The following is a 25,061-nucleotide window of genomic DNA, read 5'->3' as shown; positions in this document are numbered from 1 at the left end:
CAGGGCTGGAGTGAATGGTAACCCTTTTTCTACACAGAAAAGACCAAAAAGGCTGCTTCCAATGCAGTTAGATTTCTTTTTCTTTTCTTTTTTTTTTAAGATTTATTTAATTGGAAAGTCAGATTTACAGAAAGAAGGAGAGGCACAAAGATCTTCCACCTGCTGGTTCACTCCCCAAATAGCCACACTGGCTGGAGCTGAGCCAGTCTGAAGCCAAAAGCCCGGAGCCGCCTCTAGCTCTCCCACACGGATGGGTGCAGGATCTCAAGGCTTTGGGCATCCTTGAATGCTTTCTCAGGCCACAAGCAGGGGGCTGGATGGGAAGGGGAGCAGCAAGGACATGAACCAGCATCCATATGGGATGCCAGCACTTGCAAGGGTTTAGGATTAGCCACTAGGCCATTGCACCAAGCCCTGCAGTTAGATTTCATGCTGATGGTTGACAATGACATAGTAAATAAAAACAGACCAAAACTAAAAAAAAATTAAAATTAAAAATTTTAAATGACTTTTAAAATTGACTGAGGGAAAGCAACACATTTTTACAATGTCTTTTTTAAAAAACAAAAATAAAAATAAATCTTTAAAAAAAAAAAAAAAAAAAAAAACAAAAATAAAAAGCCCCACAAGAACATGGCACCCCTTGGCTGTCCCACCGAGCCCCAGCATCTATCTCTGTGGCAGTCCCGCACGCTCTCCTTGCTCTGCACCTGAGTTTGAAGCACACTGATGTGCTGGTCCTTCTCCTCCAGCGCGGCATCAAACTCCTCCTGCAGGTGCTTCTTTGCCTGCTGATCCATCTGGAGCTCCTAAAACAGGGAAGAGTTTATAGGTAATTTTCAGCTTAAGACTAAACAGTACAAACTTAAGGTTTCCTAAATTTAAAACCATAACCAATCTAGCTGCATATTTTACTTAAGATAGAATATCAACGATAGTAAAAGAGAATAATCAGTATTTGAAACATGATTTAAGACATTCACATTAAAAAATAATTTTGTTCCTAAATGAATCGTAAGGTCCAGGCTCTGGAGTTGTAATGAATTGATAACAAAGAGAATAACAACGCAAACCTAAAAGGACAAATATGCACATGTTCCCCCTGACATGCGGCAACCTTCATGCAAAACGCAAGCTCTCCAGACACACAGGTAAGCGTGCACGCACACACATCCATGTAGAGGATCTGCACATTAAGGCAAGCGCAGCATGAAGCGGAGACACACTGCAGTACGCATCGCTACCAGAGATGGACGCCCAGGGAAGCTGCCCAACACATCTTACCATAGCATGCCGGCCTTCTCACATTCTCTATACCTACATTGTCAGGATATATTTAAATAGAATGATGGACTTACAACTGCTGTTGAGAGACCAACCTAATGTTACAATACAGGGCGAAACAGCCGCGGGGAGGGAGTGGAGAAGGGTAGAATAGGAAATCCCTGAGCCTAAGGAATTGCATCATGGAAAATAAAGAATTAAAAACAAAGGAGGGGATAGCAACTTCCTCAAGGTGAGAGTACTATTTTGAGAGATCTTCCAGATTCTCTCACCGTAGACACTTGACCCAAAACTAAATAAATGGTCACGCACCGCTCAACAGTCCTCCTCCAGGGCTTTCATCACAAACCTGGATTTGTAACATGAAGATTAACTAGTGCATCAGCCAAGAATCACATTTCTAGTCCCTGAAATTAACAACCATATTGCTGTCTTTAGCATGAACGGGACTTCTTAACTAAATCCAAAGACCTTTATCTCTCTGTTATACCAGCCACCGATAATTAGCTTCTCAACGAGGCACCTGCTTTCCATGACTTGCTCCTCTTTCCCTCCCCTTCCCCGGCCAAGCCTGTGTCCTCCGTCTCTCCCTGTCACGTACTTCCTTCAGTGCTAGAGATCCAACAGACGGAATGCCTGCCTCACCAATTCACTAGGTGTCAGATACCCCAACATTTATCTTCGTTGATTCCTACATATAATTAGCTCGCAAATTCTCTACGATGTTTAGTTTCTACCTCTTCCCACAACTATAACCACAGACGAGATTCCTATCATTTCCAATCATTGATTTCTTTTGACAGCCTTCTAGAGATTTCTTACCTGAAGTCTTCTAGTTAAATCCATCGCTCACACATTTGTTACAATAATTGTCCTACTGTCCCCTAACTCCGAGCTGATCTCTGAGCCCCCCCGCTATTGCTCCTCTGGCTATCAACCTCCTCACGTCGTTTCCCCATGAAGTCAGTTTTCCAACGCTGCTCAGATCCAATGTGAAATTTCCACAGACCCATGGGGAGGGGTTCAATGTGGAGAGATTTTTCTTATATCTAAATTTCTTATAGTTAAAGCAACTGTCCTAGGGTTGGACATTTGACACAGTGCTTGACATGCCACTTGCGACAACTGCATTCCATGTTGGTGTGTGTGGGATTGAGTCACAGCTCTGTCCCCAAACCTTGCTTCATCACAGCTCAGGGGCCAGCAGGTGGCCCACCAAGTACATGAGCTTCTGCCGACCTCCACGGAAGCCCTGGACGGTTTCTGGCTCCTGGCTTTGGCCTAGCTTGGTCCCATTTGTCAGCATCTAGATGACGGACCAGTACATAGCAAATCTCTAAATGCCTCTCTCTCCCTCTCTTTCTCTCAATCTTTCAAATAATAGAAACAAAAGTTTTTTGTTTTTGTTGTTGTTGTTCTTTTTTTAAAGGAACTCAATAGTCAAAAGCAGGTGTTGCAGTTCACTGAGTTAGGCCAGAGCCTGTGATGCTGGTATCCCATATAGGTTTTGCTTTGAGTTCAGACTGTCCAATCTAGCTTCCTGCTAATGTGTTTAGCAAAGCAGAGAATGGTCCAGGGCTTGAACCCCTGCCACCTACTTCAGAAACAGTGATAGAGTTCCTGGCTCCTGGCTTCTGCCTGGCCCAGCCCCAGCCATAGTGGGCATTTGGTAAATGGGGCCACTGAGACCAGAACCAGTGCCCATATGGGATCCTGGTGCATTCAAGGCAAGGACTCCAGCCGCTAGGCTACAGCACCAAACACTATCCCATTTTTATTTTATAATAAAACCTAGGAAATTATATCCCCTTATGTTATGTAGGTCTGAAATGATCCCTACACTTACATATTCTACTCTGTGACATTTTATCTCAGAGTGCATTCCTTCTTCCCTCCAGGCGTGCATCTTACCAGCTGTCGCATGTGAGAGCCTAGACCCCTGACACGCAAGTTCCTGCCCTGGTTACCAACACCCTGCCAGCTTAGTCGTGGCAGACTCACACTCTGAGGGCTGCTTCTCTGAAGACATACACTGGCACAGGTCTACCAACACTGGCACCACCCTCTCTCATCCTGAATTGTGGTGCCATCTAGTGGTGAAACACTCCTATAGAGGTGTACCTCAAACTTTAAGGAGGTTTCACCTTCCAAGGAAGCCTGCCCCCATCCTAACTGAGCAGCTGGGCTTGGAGGGAACACCCCTTACCGCGTGTCCACATTACTCTCCTGCTCTTTCAAGTCTGTACACCTAAGAAAATTTCTTTTGTAAAGCAATAAATCCTGTTGATTTGTGAAAATCTCCTTGCAGTATATATTTCCACCATTTATAACAACAAACAGAAACGAAGAGCATCACCAACAACAGGGGGAAGCAATCTAGTGTCACATGGACCCCAAAGAGTCGACAGGCACTCATGCAGAGCAGAGCAGGCTCACGTGAGACAGGGAGGTGAAACCAGGACGGGTCCTGCCCACTCAGACAGCAAGTGGGGTCCCAGCAAGACATGAAGGAGCTACGTCTTAATCCACAAGAAAAAGCATCGTGTCCTCCTCCTCCCCACCAAATTACAACGAACCTAATTACTGTCTTATTTTACCATGAAGATGGCTGCTTAGGAAAAACAAAAGCCAGCCTGGATGCATAAGGGACAGCCCAGCTCTACAAAGTTACAACCAATTGTTCATACAAATGCTATTCTTGTCGCTTAACCAAGGCAATCTCATTCTGTTATTCCAACAATACACGTTTAGAAAAATCACATATCTAAAAACTCAGAGTTAGCCTTGGCTTTACAACCCCCGGCTGGTTAATCGTTGTTGTAAGTAACTAAGTTGCCTCTGAAACTACTCTAACACATACAAAAGTTCCAATCAATATAAAAGATTTAATTACTGTTCTTTAAGTACTAATCAGTAAAACTCACCTCTCTTAATTCTCCAATTCTCCGGAGTGCTTTATCTTGACTCTGACTCAATATACCCTGTAATTAAAAAAAAGAAAAGTCATTAAACAAAACTGCATGATGCCAAATAAATTAAAAATAATTATTTTAAAATTATTACAACTGTTGGAGATGCTCTTGCGGCACAGAGGTTAAACTGTGATCTGCAATACTTGTGCCTGTATCAAAGCACCGAGTGGGGCAGCAGCGACTCCAAACGCCCCGGGGAGCAGCGGGTGCTGGCCCAAGTGCTTGGGCTCCTGCCACCCACGCGGGAAACACATCAAACCCCAGCTTCCTGGAGGCAGCCCAGCTCAGCCCTGGCTGTCATGCGGGAAGTGAACCAGGGCATGGAAGATTAGTTTCTCTCTCAAGCTCGCTCTCTCTCTCTCTCTCTCTCTCTCTCCTTCTGTTTTTTCTCTTAACCTCTGTGTCACTTTGCCTTTCAAGTAAAGAACTAAATCTTAAAACAAATTTTAAAAATACTGGACAACCACTTGTCCAAGAACAACCTGTGATTATGTAACTATGCACTTGCTAAAATACATAGGTAAATAATTTAAACAAGAAGTATATTTTATTATGTTCATTTAAAATAAAGCTTAATCAAATTCCAAATATAATTTATTTCACTGTAGCCTATAATGTGTGGAATATATCAAGTATTAGCCTGTCCCAAAGGTTTGTGTGACTTAAAGAGAAATAGCTCTTGGGGCTGGCATGGCAAATGGGTAAAGCAGCTGCCTGCAGTGCCAGCATCCCATATGGCTTCAAATCCTGGACTCTCCACTTCTGGTCTAGCCCACTGTTAACAGCCTGGGAAAAGCATTAGAAGATGGTCCAAGCATCTGGGTCCCTGCTACCCACATGATAGACTTGGAGGAAGCTCTGGCTCCCAGCTTGGCCCAACTCTGACAGTTTGTGGCCATCTGGAAAATGAACCAGCAAACAGGAAGATCTCTCTCCCTCTCATTCTATCTTTCAAAGAGCTAAAGTAAGTATATACTTTTTTTTCCCCCTAAAAGGAATAGCTCTTATTTACATTAAAGGAAATCATGGAGGAAATGTATAGATGGCTAAATTATTAATCATACATACGAAACAATGAGCTCAAAGAGTAACACTGAAAGAAGAAATGAGTCACTCTTAGATGCCAAAGGATCTGCTTTCCATAAGCAGAAGAAAATAATCTTGGAAAGTTACAATCTACGGGGTCAAAGGAACACCCATTCTGGTTGGAGAGGACTACACAGTTATCTCCTGTGCCCTGTGTGCACTGACAAAAAGACAACGATACAGGGAGGCTCATGGATGACATGGTCAGGAGAGTGTGGCTGGCTTGGATTTCTGTGGCCTTGTGCGTGAATAAAACAAAACCCATGGCCATGATCTTATGGTCTTATTTTTCCAGTTTCAAATATAAATGTTTAAACACAGGAAGATAAATGTTGTAAAAGATGCAAGAGTCTCATCCAGCCCTTTTACAGACACCAGATGTGGAGTCCAGCTGCTGGGAAGCGGATCCCGGTGCTCTTCCCTGCGAGTTCCGGGCTGTACGACAATGAATGTGGTCCGTATCACTCACACCACAAGACCTGGCACACAGTGTGAGCTCAGTAAGTGAGAGCTGGTATGGAAAGTGCTGGCAACTGTGTTGGCAGAAGTTTTCAATCTTACTGGCTTTATGAAAAGGATGTTTGCCTACTGAAGAAATAGGCTTTGAGACATGCACACATGGACATGTGTATATGGGTAGAAATCAGTTACATCATTAAATTTCATCTCTAATAACTGTGCGGGACTAAGAGTACTTCAGTGTAACTAAAGTTTCAGGAAACATTTACCAAACTGAACACTCTACTTGCAATACAATCGAATTTTCATTTTTAGTAAGAATAATTAAACTCCAAGTTAGCAATGAACATCTGTAATCATACAGAGCTGATCATCTTCAAGACCAAATAGAAACTGAATGGTGTACTTAGAGATAAAAATGGAAGGGAGGTTAATTATTTTAAAATAATATTCAGGAGACAAACTAGTCTTAGCAAAGATCACTTTACAAATAACTTTTGGGCTATAGGATTCTTTTTTTTATGCATGTAGTAAATTTTATTTTTATTTATTTATTTATTTAATAACCTTGTTGCGTGACCACAGTTCAAGTTCAGTTGAGATTCCTTCATTGCAAGCATACACCAAGCATAGAGTTGGGCTATAGGATTCTTCAAGAACAATACAAATACTAAACGATTTGAAATCATTTTTTAAAAATCAAAATACTTTTAAAAACATAGCAAATTGGTGGCACCATGTGAATTTCAATAGCGATTTTCCCTTAGCTCAGATGTGTGGCGGGATATTTCTGGCTCAGTGGGGCCAAGGTAGGCCACCCAGAAAAGCTATCAAAGGTCCTTACCCCCACCTGTTTAACCAAGAGCTTTCCAAGAAGCAGCCTCAGAAAACGGTGCATTTAGGAGGTAGGCTGCTCGGTGGAACCTGGCAACATGGCAGGACGCAGACATGTCTGCAGGGATGTAACACAGAGGGAAGAACACACACATGGCTGGATTTCTTTTCTACTAACCGACCTGCAGACGGAGAGGTGAGGAAACACCTGAAGGGGGCAAGCACGACTTAAATGCAATCCTCTTAAACACCGCAGGGACCTCAAACTCAGAGAAACTCGTTCCTAAAATAACTCAAAATCTCATTCCATCTCCAGGACAGGGAGATGGAATAAATACTTTGATCATATGGAGAATTATAAAAAAGGGATAACTAGTAATAAATACTTTACAATATCTTTTCTAATGTTAACATTCCATGACTCGAAAATACAGCCAATAAACCACTTACTTGGAGCTTTTTCTTCTCTCTCTGAAGAGTCTGATAAGCTGTAACGAGCTAAAATAAAGTCATCGATAATGTTAGTCTTAAATCAGTGGCGTTATATTAAACTCTAAAACACTTCTGCTCACACATCTCGAGGAAGTCCAAACACATATCAACTAGAAGGGGCCTTTATAAACAATTCAACCTAATGAAATGCATAACAGAAAAACATTCTAAAGAGCAAAACACAACTTGACTGTGAGATATACACTGTGCATATGACTCCTCCTTAGACCTGCACCTCCTTAAACCTCAGTAACTAATTTCACAGACGGAGACCGGGACCCCATCAGCAACATCATCAGGGAGTTGGCTGGAAAAGCAAGTTCTTGGCCTCAAAGTGAAAGCAACAGGGCAAGTGCAGGCGAGGTGGAGAAGTAGGAATCTATTTTAAGAAGCTCTCCAGGTGACTGGCTTTGGCCTACAGTAGCCTTTGTTACTGATCCCTAAAGTTCTTTTAGCTATAGGCTCTGAGGAAACAAAGCCCTAGGCAACCCGGGGAAGGTGAGATTTCAAAGCCTAAAGATTATATTTCAGCTGAGTTAACACGTCCTCACATCACTTGATGAAATGAAATGCCTAAGCGGCTTCAGTCAACGAGCAGGCCCTGCTTGATCAAAGTCCAACCGGTCTAAAGAGACTGGCTGCCGCTCCGAGGGCAAGCACACTTCCAATCTGAGTCTGGCCTGGTTCCTCCATAGATGGCTCACTGTGTGCCCCAAAGGCCATTACTAGATGGCTTAAGTCAAAGTCAAGAGGCAGGGAACAATGGAAGGTGAGTCTGGGAACAGACACTGAAAAAAAAAGTCTGCCCAAGACTGGGATCCTGTGTTTCTTCCCAACACCAGGATAAGAAAATAATACTCCAAAAAGACATGGGGTGGGGTAGAAGAGGAACCCCAGAATCAGACGTCACTATAACACTCTTGTGCCTTAGGAACTTGCAGTGGCAAGGAGAAAAGAAGCGGTGTAGGCTCTTCTCCCTAATAAGCCTCTGGAGTGTGTCTGAGGGGGTACAGAAACACCTAGAGGACAATCACACTCCATCACCTGCGTGACTCTAAACAAGTCACTACATTTCTGAGTCTCCAGTCCCCGTTCTACAAAACCAAGCTAACTACTATCTACTTCATAGGCAGGGTGCAAAATCAAATGATACTGCAGATACAACACATACAACATGACAGCACAATTAAATGTTAATGATACTGCTGCCCCAACATCCAACTTAACAACTATGGACAAGTTTCTGACGGTAAGAAACATAAACAGAAGGATTCTAGACTCTTATCAGCTATGGCAAAAAGTAAAAAAGAAGAAAAACAGCCAAAGCAGCAAGCTTCTACAAGTGCCTCGTGGGACACATGAGCTCCCTGCTGATTTATAACCCCGAAGATCATCAGAATGTTACGCATCAATCAACACAGTCAGGGACAACTTCCTCTGGAAGGGCTTACCTGAGGAAGAACTGTTTCAACAGAACAGGACAGGAAAGGAATCGGGGAGAGCGGCTAACACAAGTTAGCCGGAAAGGGAAGAGCCCCACATTCCTGAAGGACCAAAAAGAGAAACGGAAGCGGCACTGCTACCTCCCTAAGACCGACAGGGCATGTCGCCCTCACACAGGTTGGAGGTTCACCTGACGGGCAAGTACTCGGTGGCGGTGAAGGTGCTGCTCGGGACACCCACATCCCACAGCTCAGTTCCTGGGGTTACTTCCCGTTCTGCTTCCAATGCCAGCTCCCTGCTAAACTACCCTAGAAGGCAGCAGGTAACGCCTCCAGCACTTTGGCCCCTGACAGCCAAATGGGAGACTCACGTGCCATCCAGGCTCCTGAATTCAGCCTGCCCAAGCCCCTGTTGCTGTGGGCATCTAGGGAGCAAACCAGGGGATGCAAGATCTTTACATGTCAAGGTGTATGTAGGTCTGTCTGTCTCTGTCTACCTTTTTCTGTCTCTGATTCTTTCTCTCTGCCTTTCAAATAAAACAAATGAACATCAAAAATGTTCAGGACTATTTATCTAAAGGCCAAGCTACAGAGAGAAGGGGAGATGAAGACAGAGAAAGCTTCCACCTTCACCCAACAAGTGGCCACCATAGCCAGGGCGGAGCCAGACCAAAGCCTGGACGTAGAGGCCCAGATGTCTTTCCCAGGACACTAGCAGGGAGCTGGTCTGGAGGTGGAGCAGCCTGGATTTGAACTCGCGTACATACAGGATGTTTTGCATCACAGGCAGCAGCTTTATCCACTTACACAAATTATATAGGTTTTTTAATTAAAGGAGATTCATACAAGGCAAAAACATCAATGCAGGCACAATGAGAATGAGCCAATCTAAAGTTCGACAGACAACCTAAAGCATAACTAAGGTAAATCCTGGTGGGTATGCGGTGGGTAGCTTCTGAAGCCATGGTCCTCAGAGATGAGCAAGGGTGGGCGTGTGAGGAGGAAAAGAGAATGAACTTGACACTGGGTGGCCACAGGACCTTGAAGAGAAGTGTGAAAAGAAAGGGACACAGAATGTGGTAACCAAAATGTAGGAACAGGAACCTTCTCCAAACATTCGCTGGCCGTCTTGCTGAAGGGCCCCTGCACCTGCGGGTCTTTGACACTGCCACACACTACCTACCAGTACCAACTGAGCACAGGACCTGGGCAGTCCAGTTTAGCTGAATAAGCACACGGCTAAAAGCAGTGATGTCACAGGAAGGTGAAAACAGGACAGGAGCGAAGGCTTTGGATGAGTGGCATCCAACTCTGATGTGCTCAGCACTGTCTACTGGGAACAGAAGGCTCTGCCCGTACCTCCGAATACTTTCCTCTGTAGCTACTCAAGCTTCGTTCCATCCTTCGTAAGCGCTGAATCAACTGTTCTTTGTTGAGACTGTCCGAACCGCCAAGGGTGTCCTCGGCCTCACTCTCCATGTCAGAGGGCGGGTCAAAGGCAGCAGGGGAGCTGTCCAGCTCAAGCCGATTCAAGGACTCCCTGGACGAGGTTCGCACCAAAGACTCTTTGGAAGAAGACCGGAACAGAGATTCCTTGATTGGACTTCGAAACAGAGACTCCATGGAAGGCACCCGGAGCTGGAGCTTCTGTGCGAAAGACTGCGTGTCACCTGACTGCAACCAAAACCAAAAGGAGCATGAGGGTTCAAGTGCATACACGTCATCTCCACCATCCCCAGCCACACTAGGAGATCCACGCTACATACATGGCATTGTATGTAACATACTGCTTTCTGAAACAGTGAGGGAGTAGGCATCAGAGGCCGGGGGTGCGGCTCCCAGCTCTGGCAGCCAGTAGCATGACCTTGACTAAGTAGCTCTGGCCCTGATCTCATGGGAGTGTTGAGAGGGTGTCACCTGAACGATGCCCTCTTTGAAGGCAGTGGCCATTTGGACGCACCATGTTTGCTGCCAGTGCATACCAAGTATGTAAAACACAGGTGTGCACCTTGGCAGGCTCCCACAATGGGGTCAACTGTCTCAAAGACCCCAGGAGTGAGATGCTCAGGGGAGACGGGGTCACAAGCACGCAAAGATTGTGAAGAAACAAAAAGATGCTCTTCAGCGTATACTTCTAAAAATCAAACACACACTGATAGAGGTTTAAAGATATTTCTAAGCGACATTAATGATAGTATGGGTTAACCATCCTAACCCGTTAATAGCTGTTGAGAGTAAAGATTGGCCAAAATGGTCTACAGCCTTCACACACCAACAGATTCATTATGGTTCCATACAACAGTAAATCCTAGATAGAATACAAATGTCCAATCACTACAAGACACCTTAGACACTCACGGAAAGAACCTCAAGACACAGTAGACAATGGCAAACAATCTGGATATAAAAGAATGTGTATACTGTGAATTCATTTTGACTTAAAACGTATTATCTTTTTTTTTAAGATTTATTTCTTTTTATTACAAAGTCAGATATACAGAGAGGAGGAGAGACAGACAGGAAGATCTTCCCTCTGTTGGTTCACTCCCCAAGTGGCCACAACAGCTGGAGCTGTGCTGATCTGAAGCCAGGAGCCCAGAGACTCCTCTGGGTCTCCCATGTGGGTGCAGGGTCCCAAGGCTTTGGGTCGTTCTTGACTGCTTTCCCAGGCCACAAACAGGGAGCTGGATGGGAAGTGGAGCTGCCGGGATTAGAACCAGCGCCCATATGGGATCCCAGCATGGGCAAGGCAAGGACTTGAGCAACTAGGTTACCACACCGGGCCCCAAAGCACATTATTTTCAATGTATGTATATGCTTGTACAAAGCCTTAGGAAGAAAACATGAAGGATAAACACCAAAAGTTAATGCAGGTACTCCTGAGTAGGATTGGGATTATTTTTCTTCTCATTTGTATATTCATTTATATATAAGGCAGACCCTGGCACTGTGCTGACAGACCACACTCAAACACAGAGACCTGGATTAAGGTTCTGGCTGCACTCAGGCTCAGCCCAGTTCCACCCACTGTGTGCATCGGAAACTACAGCAGCACATAGGGGTGCTCTCTCGCTCTATCCAACAAATTAATTTTCAGAAAGAAATTGTACTTCTTTTAAAATCTTCCTTCCAGATGGTATGACTCAACATGTTTCTAGCATGGCTGTCACTATGATTTCTTGAAACTGTAAAGTCAGGGCCCTGTGCGATAGCTCAGTGGCTACATCCTTGCCTTGCATGTGCCTGAATCCTATGTGGGCGCTGGTTCATGTCCCAGCTAATCCTTCCCACCCAGCTCCCTGCTTGTGCCCTGGGAAAACAGTAGAGGACAGTCTAAAGCCTTGGGACCCTGCACCTGCGTGGGAGACCCATACGAAGCAAGCTCCTGGCTCCTGGCTCTGGATTAGCTCTGCCCCTCAACCACTGTAGCCACGTGGCGAGTGAACCAGCAGATGGAAGATTTTTCTCTCTCTCCTTTTCTCTGTAAATCTGCATTTCCAATAAAAGTAAATAAATATTCTTTAAAAAACCTATAAGGTCAGATTTCATTTTTTTTAATGCATTTACTTTATTTCCCTTAAATTTTAAAACGAGAAATAAGTGGATATTAAATCCAGATTAAACTTTTTCCAGGAAACAAGAAACACAGTTACACTGGCAATACATATTATTTCACATGTCTGAATACTACAGTTTCAATGGAGATTCAAATACTTATACAAATACAGATTGACCAATATCCTGAATTGCATTTAAAAAAAATTAGGAACAGACCTGATGAATGGTTGGCTCACTTCCATTAACACTGTCAGAAGATCTCCTGGCGTAGGCAGACGCATTCTAAGGAAACAAAAGAAATAAGGAAGAGGAATAGAACACCAGCCTGCAACAAAAGCAAAATCCAACTATCAAGACTCACTGGACACATTTATCTATTAAACAAAATTAGTAATTGTTCATTTATTAATATTTCCATGCAAGGCAAGACTAGTATGGTGAGTATTTTAGAAAACTCAATTTACTATATTTATAACTAAATAGCAGAGATTAGTAACAAAAATTATTTCAAGCTAATCACACAGCCCATCTCTAATTTTTCTCTCCCATTACAAAATCCAATACCAGGCACTCATTAGCAAAATTTAAGTAAAAAACCTATCTTGAAAAAGAAGTAATCTCAATTATTCCCTAAAATAACAAATTTATTTGGTTAACCAATAAGGAATATCTTGATAATAAGTAACGAAACCAGGCCCAGTGCAGTAGCCTAACAGCTAAAGTCCTCGCCTTGCCCATGCTGGGATCCCATATGGGTGCTGGTTCTAATCCCGGCAGCTCCATTCCCATCCAGCTGCCTGTTTGTGGCCTGGGAAAGCAGTCAAGAATGACCCAAAGCCTTGGGACCCTGCACCCATATGGGAGACCAGAAAGAAGCTCCTGGCTTCAGATGGGCAAAACTCCAGCCATTGTAGTCACTTGGAGACTACAATCAGCAGATGGAGGATCTTCCTCTCTGCCTCTCCTCCTCTCTGTATATCTGACTTTGCAATAAAAATAATAAAGATTTTTTTTAAATAATAATAAGTAATGAAACTGCCACATTCATTTGAGGACAGCAATCTAAATGAAACTGTTGTGACAGTATCAGAAAAGCTTCTAAGGTAAAACTTCTCCCATGTTGAAAGCTGTTTGCTTTCCTCAGTTGATAAGGCAAATACCCAAGATAAGCACCATCCTACTGGTTAGAATGTTCATGGTTCGTGGTAAGGAATGAAATTCCTTAAGATCCAAAATGCTACACTGCAATCATGATGGATAGAACTAATCATCAAGCTATGGTGAGAGCTTTAGAAACAGCTCATGATAAAATACCTACATGTTTTACAGGCATGGCGACAAAGACAGCTCTGGCCGCCTTGCTCGGCAGCTTGGCAGCCTCCCTGGCACGCGTCTCCCCACTCTGATCTGGCCTGACTCTTCCATAGCCACACAGATGGCACAGAGCTCTACAAAGCGCATCTCCGGTTCCTGAACTCTGATGTATTTGACACAAACTACTGCGCTGTGATATACATAAGATGTCTACATGATGCTAGTCTATCATTTAAACACTAACCGAAGCACTAGGGAACGGGACAGGATTTGTAAAATCTGCTTCAAACACATCCATCACATCCTTGTGCCTGTCGCTTTTTCACGCCTCTGCACCGCGAGGGCACGCTCACACACGGGTCTCCACTTTAAACTAGGATCTTGCAGAGCACAAAGTCCTACATCTGCATGCCAGTCCCCAGGACCCAATGCTTCACCTGTGAGTGCACAAGAAATCCTCTCTAGTCCCTTCTTTCTCAAGGCCTTCTTCCAGACAGAAGTCTGAAAACCAAGTCAACACACCAACACTCAAGTCACCAATGTTTTCTGCCGGAGGAAATTCTTCAACTGCGGGAAATCCTTTGGAAGCATTTAAATAGTACACATGACAGTGCATTTCACTTAAAAACACAAATTTCTTGCCAGGTTTGTTCTCAATTACATTTTTTTTTCCACCTTTCAATTATTTTAGTGACTGCAAAGCACTAAGGAATGACAACACAGGTTTTAGAATTTGGGGTAAAGAGATGCCTAAAAAAAAAAAAACATACAGGGCCCGGCACAGTAGCCTTGCGGTTAAAGTCCTCACCTTGCACATGCCGGGATCCCATAGGTGCTCTAATCCTAGTGGTTCCGCTTCCCATTCAGCTCCCTGCTTGTGGCCTGGGAAAGCAGTCGAGGACGACCCAAAGCCTTGAGACCCTGCACCAGCTTGAGAGATCTGGAAGAAGCTCCTGGCTCCTGGCTTAGGATCGGCTAAGCTCCAGCCACTATGGCCACTTGGGGGTAAAGCAGTGGACAGAAGATCTTCCTGTCTGTCTCTCCTCCTTTCTGTAAATCTGACTTTCCAATTAAAATTTTCTTAAATAATCTTTTGAAAAAACAGAATTGAGACTGGGCAAGCAGCAGAGGAGGGCGTGAGTCCCGGGCCTCCTGCACCCACTTGGCAGACCCGGATGTAATCTCAGTCTCACCCTGAGAAGTTTCCTTCCTAAAGTTAGATTTAGAACGTAATGTAAGGTTGCTTGTGGCCATTTGCATACCGAGTTTTATCCGGCTACGCGGGTTTGGTACAGAAACGTTTTCTCATTTTTCAGAAGATCTAAATCTCACTTCAGTCAGTACCCAATCTAACACTAAAAGCCATTTTCAGTGGGTAAATCGCTCTAAAGTTTAACCTGCCAAAGCATGAACTTCTCAGATACTTTAATGAAATTATACACAAGATTCAAAATCATGTGAATTCAGTCAGCGGAGAAACAATGGTAGCTGTTTCCTTTCAGAAATTCAATGGACACAAAACTGATGCAACAGACACAAAACACGATGCAGTTATTTTCGATTGTAAACTCCATCTATTTAATGTGCTTTAATTACAAATGTGTGTAACAACAAATTTCCCCCTCAAAATGTGAGTCAGACTTCAAAATATCCTCCCTCGGGAGAAAACAGGTTAGCCCAAGAGAAGGTGGCCCCTAGTGATTTAGTAGGTGTTATTTCATCGCTGTTAAAAAGCTACGAGGAAGCACAACAGCCATCAGAGTCCAGCAATTCACCCTCTGATTTCTTAGAAAAGTGTTATTAGCAAACACACACTGCAGGTGCTTCACGAGAAGGTGAGTGACAGGCAGCAGGTGTTGCATCCCGCCAAAGGGGATGCGGAAAGCGGCGGGAGGACTCACCACACGGCCACTCTGGGGATTAGGCTCTTTGGAGGAATCCAAAGCAAAGATAGTGTATTCAGAGAGAAAAGCAGGCTCTGCTATCATCCCGGCTAGTAGCTGTCTCATTCAGGGCAATCCAAAACAAAACACAAGACGAAAAACAAATCATCATGGCACGTTGCAAAGTGTTCTCTTCGCACAGCACGCCTAACACCGGAAGGGCCCTCACTCGCCCACCCCCTCCCTGCCCCCAGCAGCAACAGCAAGCTGCCGGGGAGGGGGGTGGGGGGAGAAATCAGAAATGCAGTTGAGTTAAACACGCAACATGAATAAATTCTCGAGCTATTCCACACGGCGTCGTTTCTATGGCTAACGGGGCATAACGGACATCTCACACTTTCAAGGAAGCAAGATCTTCTACGTGTTCTTACCATGATAATATAATGGTAACAATGATGCCAACAGAGTGGGGGGAACTCGGGGAGGTGATGGACAGTCCATAGCTTTGATGGTGGTGATGGTTTGAGCCTGCAGAAAGCCCCTGGTCCTGGCTTTGGCCTGGCCCATGCCCAGTCTTGGCAGCCACTTGGGGAGTGAACCAGCAGGTGGAATCTCTCTTTATCGCTATCTCTCCCTCTGTCTCTCTGTAACTGTTTTTCAAATTAATAAACTTAAAAAAAAAAGAACGGAGAGAGATTATATATCATGATTAAGTAGGATTTACTACCGGAATGAAAGATTAACATCTGAAAATCCTTTAATATGACACACCATATTTAACAGAATAAGAATTCAAACACCATACACATATCAACAGACACAGAGGACATAACAGACAAAATTCAAAGTTGCCTCATCATAAAAAACATTCGGCAAAGAAAGAACAGAAGGGAATAGCAATATGATTAAAAACTTACATGGAATTGCGTGAAAAAGGAGAAAGAATAACCAAGACATTCAACAAGAGCAGAGTAGAAAGCCATGACTACAAGATCTACATGACCTACAAGAATTAATGGAAGATGAAAATGATATTAAGACTCATCGTGCTGGGGGCCAGCAATGGTGGCTTATCAGGCTAATCCTCCACCTGCAATGCCAGCGTTCCTTATGGACACCAGTTCAGGTCCCAGCTGCTCCCTGCTCGTGGCCTGGGAAAGCAGTGGAGGATGGTCCAAGGTCTTGGGATCCGGAACCCACAGGTGAGATCCAGAGAACATCCTGGCTTCAGATCAGCTCAGCTTCAACTATTGTGGCCATCTGGGGAGTGAACCAGTGGAATAAAGACTGGTCTGTCTCTCTCCTCTCTGCAAATCTGCCTTTCAAATAAAAATAAATAAGTATCAAAAAGAAAAGACTTACAATACCAAATCAAAGTGAACAACGCAGCAACAAAGGAGCAGATGGAGAGCTCAGAAACAAAGCTACTCAAAGATGAACTACTGATTTCTGTACAAGCACAAAAAAAAGCAGTGTGCAGAAAGATCTGACATCGGACAGACACACTACAGGACGTGAACCCTGACCCCTCACACCATCCCGAGAGATCATTTCCGGGTGGGGTATACATACATCCATCTAAGTGCGAAAAGCAAAACAATACAGGAAAACCTTCTCAGTGTCAGAAAATGATTCTTTTAACGATCTTCCTCAATGTATTGGAAAGGCAGAGACACAGAGCCCCTATGTACCGCTTCACTCCACAAGTGCCTGCGGTGGCCTCAGCTGGGGTTGAGGCTGAGCTGTGAACTCAAGCCAGATTTCTCATGAGCATGGGTGGAATCCAATCACTGGACCCACCACCTCTGCTCCCAGGATGGACATGAGCAGAAGCTACCATCAGAAGCAAGCCAGGCACTGCAGCCGGGCATTCAGACACAGGACACAGGCCTCTACATGCCAGGCAAAAACCTACTGTGGGTAACTCCCCAACCCCCACCACAACAACAGCAAAGAACACTGACCATAAAATAAAATATTGATATACTGGAAAAAAAATCTTAAAACTAAGAATTTTTGGCTCATCAAGGAATACCATTAAGATAATGAAAGACAAACCAGAATCAAAGAATACATTTGCAAGATACAGATCCCGGAAAAACTTATAGCCATGTTATATAAAAAGAACTCATACAAATTAATGAGAAAAAGTTAACCCAAAAGAAGAAAAGGGCAAGGCACTTAGCATAGCCTTTTGTAAAAGGATGAATCGGTGATCAATAAACAAGGGAACAATGCCCAATCTTACTAATCTTCAGAGAAATACAAGTTAAAGCACAAAGGCCACAGCACATTACCGGAACATTGAGATTAAAAAAAAAAAAAAAATTATAAATGCCAGGGCGCAGGAGCAACTTGCATCAAGTCCTTGTGGGGAGGAAAATCTCTAGAAACACCCTGGGGAACCATGGCTGCAGCTCCTTCCTCTGAGCCAGCACACAACCAACAGGAACCAGAAGAAACGCAGAGCAGCCAAGCACTGGGGACAAGCCAACGTGTCCATCGAGGAAGGCAAGAGGCAAATACTACCATTCCAGGATGGTGGTGCTCCCGCTGGGAGAGGGAAGGGAGCACTGAATTTCCAATGGTGCCCCTTTTCCTGACCTGGATGGTTGGAACACAGGAATCCACTTCATGACAAGTCATCAGCCTATGCACTTACGTGGTACCCTCTCTAGTATACCTGGGTTATACATCACAGGGAAGAAATGAGGTTTAAAAAAAAAGAATTTCTGTGCCAGCTCCTAGCTACACGGAAGCAGTGACGGGACTCCTCAGTTTTTCACTCACCAGTCTGAAAATGCAGGACTTTTCCCCATAAGATGATACATTAAACAAATTGTTATTAAATTATTCTGAAAGTTTTAAATACTAAATGCGGGATATATTACTCTTTCAAAGAACTTAGAACTAATCACATAATTAATAGAAACAGTATGTAGGAATTACATAATTGACCTGTCAAAATCACGAATCACAAAATTAATCAAAACAGTATCGAGGAATTACATAACTTACCTGTCAAAAGCACTAATCACATAATTAACAAAAACCATATGTAAGAATTACATAATTGACCTATCAAAATCACTGCCCATTTGTTCAGCAGCAGCGTTACACTACATTCCAGAACAATTCCACTTCTTCTGAGGGGGATTTTTAAGCAGAAATTTCGAGCTTACCTCTCTATTGGGTGTGCCTTCATCAAGCTGCTCTGTAAATGAGGAGGTCCTGGTCCTGGTTCTTGTTGGTGTTGAAGAACCAGAGGGAGCCTAGAGTGAAGAGTTATTGCACAGATTAGAAGGACTGACATTAACAAGTACACTATGGACAGGGTACTTCCTAGTCCGGGTCAAGCTCTGTGACTCAATGAAATGCAAAGAGCAGACACAGGACAAAGAGTAAAGGAGAACGGTTCTATGGACCAGCTGCAAGACCTGGATACTTACTCTGCCCTTGGCCTGACTCTGCCATCCACCAGAACTGTGATGCTAGCTAATTTTTTGAAAGCCATGTCTCTTCACTTATGAAATAATTGTGATGGTAACAAAATAAGGATAATTTTAGGGAAACTGAGGCCAAGTGCTCTAGGCTTCTCTGTACTATCCCTGGATCTGCCCAAGCTGCACACACACTGCTCTGGGGTGAGAGCTCACCACACACATGCAAACACATGATGACACACTTAGTTCACAGCAGATGTAATACCACGGGGGCAGAGACACATCAGATCCCTACCTCACACTTACACTAAACAAAAAAAAAGGCAGTCTATTTCTACAATCTCTGATCACAAAAGTTTCATGACCAACGTCTTTTCTATAAAGAGCTCCAATAAGTCCACTGGTGAGAACTTAGAAAACTTACTAACCCAGTCACTGTATCTGGGCTTAGCCAAGCTCCTTCAGACAGACACACCCGTGTGTGACTCTGAGTCATAAGTAAGCAATATGAGAAAACAGACGCGGAGAAATGCAGTCCATCGTCTGGCAAGCGTGAAGACAGAACTTCCCGCAGCCTTAGGAGATGCAATGCTGCTGTAGACTCAGGCAGCCACACCATGCTTACCAGGGCAACCCCCAAGCGAGGCAGGAGGCAGCCATCAGCCAAACACTGTCCCCTTAAGGGACATCTGTAATCTGCAGAATACCTTGAACAAATTCCTTCTCTGCATACCAAGATGGGCTGAGTTTCATCCTAAAAGTGAGAACTCTAACACACACAAAACAATAGGACAAGAAGGGGGGCATTCTGCATTCTAGCTTCCTGGACTAAGGCAAGGCGGATAACTGAAGTATTTGGGTTCTTGCCACAACACACAGGAGATCTGGATCGAGTTCCTGGTCCATAGCTTCAGCTCCGCCCAATCACAGCCCTTGCCGGTATCTGGGACCCCGGGCTCAGGCTCTCCTGCATTAGGCTGCCACTTCCGGTGCTCAGAGCCCATAACTGGAGTGCCTGGAATCAGGTCCTACTCCATTTCTAACCCAGCCTCTCACTGACGACGGGCCCCGCCCTGGCTGTGGCAGGCATCTGAAGAATGAGCCAGCACTTAGGGAAGATCCTCTCCTCCTCTTCTCCTCCTCTTCTCTTCTCTTCTCTTCTCTTCTCTTCTCTTCTCTTCTCTTTTCTCTTTTCTCCTTTTCCCTTTTCTCTTCTCTTTTCTCTTCTTTCTCTCTCTTATTCTCTCTCGATCATGCTTTGAAATAAACTAAGGATTTCTTTTATTTTTTCAGAGAAAATGATTTACTAAGAGTCAACATTATACCTAAAATTGAGAAAGCAGGGGCCCGGCATAAGAGCTCAACTGGCTAATCCTACATCTCTGAGTGCCAGGGTCCCACATGGGTGCCAGTTCATGTCCTGACTGCTCCACTTCCCATCCAGCTTCCTGCTTGTGACCTGGGAAAGAAGTAGAGGGTGGCCCAAAGCCTTGAGACTCTGCAACCATATGGGAGGCCTGGGAGAAACTCCTGGCTCCCAGCTTTGGATTTGTACAGCTCCAGCCATCACAGCCGCTTGGGGAGTGAAACAGTGGACAGATCTCTCTGTCTCTCCTTCTCTCTGCAAATCTGCTGTTCCAATAAATACATCTTTTCAAACTGGGAAGGGAAAGCAGTTGCTGGACGATGTTTATTCCAAGACTACTGTTAAGTGAAACTTCAGACTAAGTCTAAAATCACTTTTACTCAAATTAAGGGAATGGACTGGTGCTGTGGTATAACAGGTGAAGTTGCTACTTTAACACCAGCATCCCATACTGGTGCTGACTGGACACCTGGCTGTTTCACTTCAGATCCAACTCACTGCCAAGGTGCCTAGAAAAAGCAGGGACAGATGCCTTAAATCCTGGGGCCCCCTGCAGCCACCTGGAGACTCGGGTGAACGTCCTAGTTCATGGCTTCAACCTAGCCTAGCCCAAGCTGTGGTGGCCATTCGGGGAGTGAACCAGGGGATGCAACACTTTCTCTCCATGTAACTCTGCCTTCCAAATAAATAATGTTTTTTTTTTTTTTAATTCACAAGAAATTCAATAAACCTTCTTCTACCTACAGCCACAGTCTTGCAATCAGGCAGGTACAAGGTTGTGAAGTGTCTCCAGGTTGTCACTCTGAGTGGGAGGAGCTTATCAGGACAGATTTCACAGCTTCATGTCAACTCTAGGAACAGGGTTACTGAGGGGATAGAAGACTAGAAGGTAATTAGAAAGGCAATACCAGAATAAAGGAGCTATCTCTTGACTGACCACCTCTCTGTCACTCCAACATTAAGAAATCTTTGAATCATTAATTCAGCTATCCAAAGATCTGGAAGTCAGGAAAGGGCTACCCCAGAGAGCGACCCCCCAACCCTGCGAGAAACATATTCCACTGTCAATTTTCGAAGCTGTCATTACATCCTTCAGCTTGGCTTCACACAAATCTAGTCGGCCACTGAGCACACCCAGGAGCCACCAGAAACAGACAAAAGCAAACGATGGAGCTCACGCAGGGGAACGAGAGGTTCTAGAACACCCTGCCCTCAGAAAAGGAGCATCGCGTGGAACAGCCCGACCTGCTGGCTTCTCGCTCCTCCTCTGCAACTCCAAGTAAAGCGCACACTAAGGAAAAGGCCCTGCACGAAGAGCCGAGAGTACTGGAGCATGTGGCCCGGGGCGCAGCCACTGCGGAGTGTCTGTGTCTGATCCCCGGCTCAGTGCTTGCTACTGGAGACCCTGGAACACAGCAGCAATGGCTCCAATAACCGGGATCCTACCACGCATGTGTGAAACCTGGATTGAGCTCCTGGCTCTCAGATGCTGACCCTCCGCCCCGGCCACTGTGGCCATTTGGGAGAAGAACCAGCACACAGCAGTGCTCTTTCCAGCTGCCTCCCAAACAATTAAAAAAGGAAAAAAGAAAGGACTTAGGTTCTTCAAACCACATTTGAGCTCACTAATCCTCCCAACCATTAGAAATCTGTGAAGTCAGACTCCTAAGCTATTTGTCAAGAAATGTGATGGCCTGCATCTAGGCTCACAATTAATGCTTCCCCACCACTTAAATAAGGACTCATCACAAGTCTCAAGTCAATGTAGAAAAAAACAGCATGGTCACTGTTTCAGGAAAACACAGCAAAAGAAAAGCTGCTGCAGATGGCAGAGGATGTAGGGACTGAGAGAGAGGAGTTAAAGAATAGTTTATTGAGGGGGATCACGAAGAGAAGTGCAGTCTGGGGCAGCTATAGGGCAAATGCAGCCCCTGCCAGGATAACCAGATAGACCTGGACTTTCTCGAGAAATACTGACTGACACTCCAGACTGACTTAGTGCCCACTGACCCCACAGAGCTTGCGGTAAGCTAAGGGGCTGCCCGGAGCCTGCATCCATCTCCGTGTACCCAAGTTCGAGTCCCGGGAGCATGCTGAGATGCTGCAGATGACGGCTCCCCTCCAGGTGGGAGACCGAGATTCTAGGTTCAGCTTCAGCTTGGCCCATCCCTGGCTATTGTGGGCATCTGGGGAATGAAAACAGCTGATGGAACCTTCTGTCTGCTTTGCAAATGAAAAAAATAACCATCTTGTGCGTCAACTCAGAGCTTGTAGTCGGCAATCTGAGTTTTTTATCTTCTTGTCCAAAAATTGGGAATGATGGCACCTGACCTGCTCACCTGTTTGGTTGGTTGTGTTTGAAAGCAGCTGTAACGGCAGACCAAGTGCTTATTTAACAGGATTTGCAAGAAAGGTAGGTCATTGTCATGGGTTTGAGAGACAAGTATTTCCAATGGGAAGTTGGTGTATGCGACGGTCTTGTGGCTGCATACAGCAAATCATTCCAAAAGAGCAAGGATGGGGCCCAGCACAGTAGCCAAGTGGCTAAATCCTCCCCCTGGCAAGCACCAGATCTCATATGGGCACCAGTTCGTGTCCCAGCTTCTCTACATCCCATCCAGCTCCCTGCTTGTGGCACAGGAGTTCAGCGGAGAATGGCCCCAAAGCCCTGGAATCCTGCATCCATGTGGGAGACCCTCAGTAAGCTCCTGGCTCCTAACTTCAGATCAACTCAGCTCTGGCCATTGTGGTCATTTGAGGAGTGAGCCAGCAGATGGCAGATCTTCCCCTGTCTTTCCTTCTCTCTGTAAATCTACCTTTCTAATAAATAAATAAATAGATAGATAGACAGACAGACAGACAGATAGATTGGGTAATCTAGACATAGTCTTGATGGATAGTGAACAATCATAGAGCAAGGAAAAGGTATTCAAGGTTTATTATTCCCAAGACTGTTGCAAGCCGCATCTGTATGCACTGGCCACATGCTGTGCCTAAAATGGCGCCGGCCGGAGAAGCCACACCTTCATGCGTGGTGGAGAGTCACGTAGCCTTCGCGGTACTGCGCAGGCGCCTAGCGCATGCGCAGTGAGCTGCGGTGTGGCCGGCACGTGAACACTGGGGACTGACGAATCCGGTCGCCCAGGACCCTGCGTGATCATGACGCCGACCTATCATCGGCGGAGGCGGGGCCGGTCAGCACATAAGAGTAGAAAGCCTGCCGGGGTTGGGGCCCGCCCCCTTCCTCTTCCTCATCTTTGTGCGCGCAATAAATTTTACCGCAGAAGGCTTCACTCGCGTCTGCGTCTTATTGCGGGACAATAAGACACGTGGGCGCGACACAAGACCACATTAGTTTTCTAATGTTGCATAAGTTGTCAAACCTTCAGGCCTCATAACCGGATATGATGGCACAGCTGTATGGGTCAGATGCTCCGTCTGTTGTGATGCTGGAATATCTGGTATGTCAAACACCTGCTTCCAATGCATGGTCCTCTGATTCCTTCATCTACCTCTGTAGTATTTTTTTTTTTAATTAGATATAAACTACTTTTCTTTAAGATTTAAAAAATACAGAGTTGACAGAGAGAAGGAAAGACAAAGAGGTCTTTCATCTGCTGTTGACTAACTCTGCAAACAGCTGCAACAGCCTGAGAGCTGGGCCGCTCAGAAACCAGCTGCTTCTTCCAGGTCTCCCACATGCGTGTAAGGGCCCAAGCACTTGGGCCATCTGCTGCTGCTTTCCCAGGCCACTACCAAAGAGCTGGATAGGAAGTGGAACAACCAAGACTCGAGCTGGCACCCATATGGGATGTATGTGCCTGGCTTCTGTCTTCATCCTGATCTCTCTCTCTCTTAATCTCTCTCTCTCTGTGTCTCTAACTTTGAGAAAAAGAAAACACATCTAGTATTCTCAGAGAGGTAAAAGATTTTACATGTAGAACAAGAACCATGCTATGACAAAAGCAAAAGACAGCAGGAACAGCCCTGAGAAATTTTAAAGTAAATCAATTAAATATAAAAATCCAAAGGAAGACCGAAGCGAAAAAACAGCTCTGAAATGGGACAAAAATATAGAAGATAAAGGGTAAAAAGAGAAAGAGAGAGAATCTATCCATCATGTACAAACGCCAAGCCACTGGAGTTCCACTGGGAAGACAGCAGAGAAGAGGGAGGGAAATAACGATAGACTGTCTACATGTTTCCTTGAACTGAAGCACAGACATCTCCCTCCCGACACGGCCACCAAGTTCCCAGCACAGTGCACAAGGACAGAGACACCAGGGCAGCACTGTGGCCCCACCTACAAGCACCAGCATCCCATATGACCTTGGCTCCACTCTGACCATAGGAGTTAGTGTCCCAGCCGCTCCACTTCCTGTCCAGCTCCCTGCTGACGGCCTGGGAGAGCAGGGGAGGATGGCCCAAAGCCCTGGGACCCTGACCCCCACCTGGAGGTGGGGAGGTTTCTGGATCCAGATCAGATCAACTCCAGCTGTTACAGCCACTTGGGGAGTGAACCAACAGATGAAAGATTTTTCTGTGTCTCTCCCTCTCTCTGTTAATCTACCCTTGAAATAAAAATAAATTAAAAAGAAAAAGAAAGAAAGAAATCCACATCAATGCATAAGTGTCATGAAATTTCAAAAAAAAAAAATACCTAGGGAAAGACCCTAAAGACTCAGAAAAAAGAACAGCTTTATGCCTCCCAACCGCAAGACTGCCAATGCGGAACAATGGAGCAAAGTTTAAAAGTCATCTTCCTTAGCAGGAGACAAACACTCACTGTCTCAAATGCATACATCAACAAACAGCAAGGCTATAAAAGCTTATTATTTCAACTTACAGAATTAAATACCAGGGGAATAAGTAATGTTGAGAATACAGACAACAGGACCAGAGGATTGGGGCACACGACAGTTTTTTGC

The 25,061-nt window shown here is 44.9% G+C and overlaps 1 protein-coding gene across 2 annotated transcripts in view; it reads right to left on the bottom strand.

Annotated features, from left to right (window-relative positions):
• GOLGA4 (golgin A4) overlaps nucleotides 1-25,061 on the bottom strand; it is a 92,277-nt gene that overhangs the window by 62,571 nt on the left and 4,645 nt on the right. The window contains exons 2-7 of one of the 2 annotated variants that reach the window (XM_040964737.1): nucleotides 18,507-18,596; nucleotides 12,344-12,409; nucleotides 9,929-10,243; nucleotides 7,086-7,133; nucleotides 4,209-4,265; nucleotides 711-809 (exon numbers count right to left, since the gene is read on the bottom strand). In XM_040964737.1, the coding sequence (XP_040820671.1) occupies nucleotides 711-809; nucleotides 4,209-4,265; nucleotides 7,086-7,133; nucleotides 9,929-10,243; nucleotides 12,344-12,409; nucleotides 18,507-18,596 (675 nt within the window). The remainder of the gene's footprint in view (nucleotides 1-710; nucleotides 810-4,208; nucleotides 4,266-7,085; nucleotides 7,134-9,928; nucleotides 10,244-12,343; nucleotides 12,410-18,506; nucleotides 18,597-25,061) is intronic. The other variant, XM_040964746.1, reaches the window with a different exon arrangement.

Source organism: Ochotona curzoniae, unplaced genomic scaffold, assembly GCF_017591425.1.
Source record: "Ochotona curzoniae isolate NIBS_2020 unplaced genomic scaffold, NIBS_Ocur_1.0 contig_1302, whole genome shotgun sequence".
Lineage (NCBI taxonomy): Eukaryota > Metazoa > Chordata > Mammalia > Lagomorpha > Ochotonidae > Ochotona > Ochotona curzoniae.
Note: the sequence above shows the minus strand (reverse complement) of the source record. Positions and strands in the feature narration are given on the sequence as shown.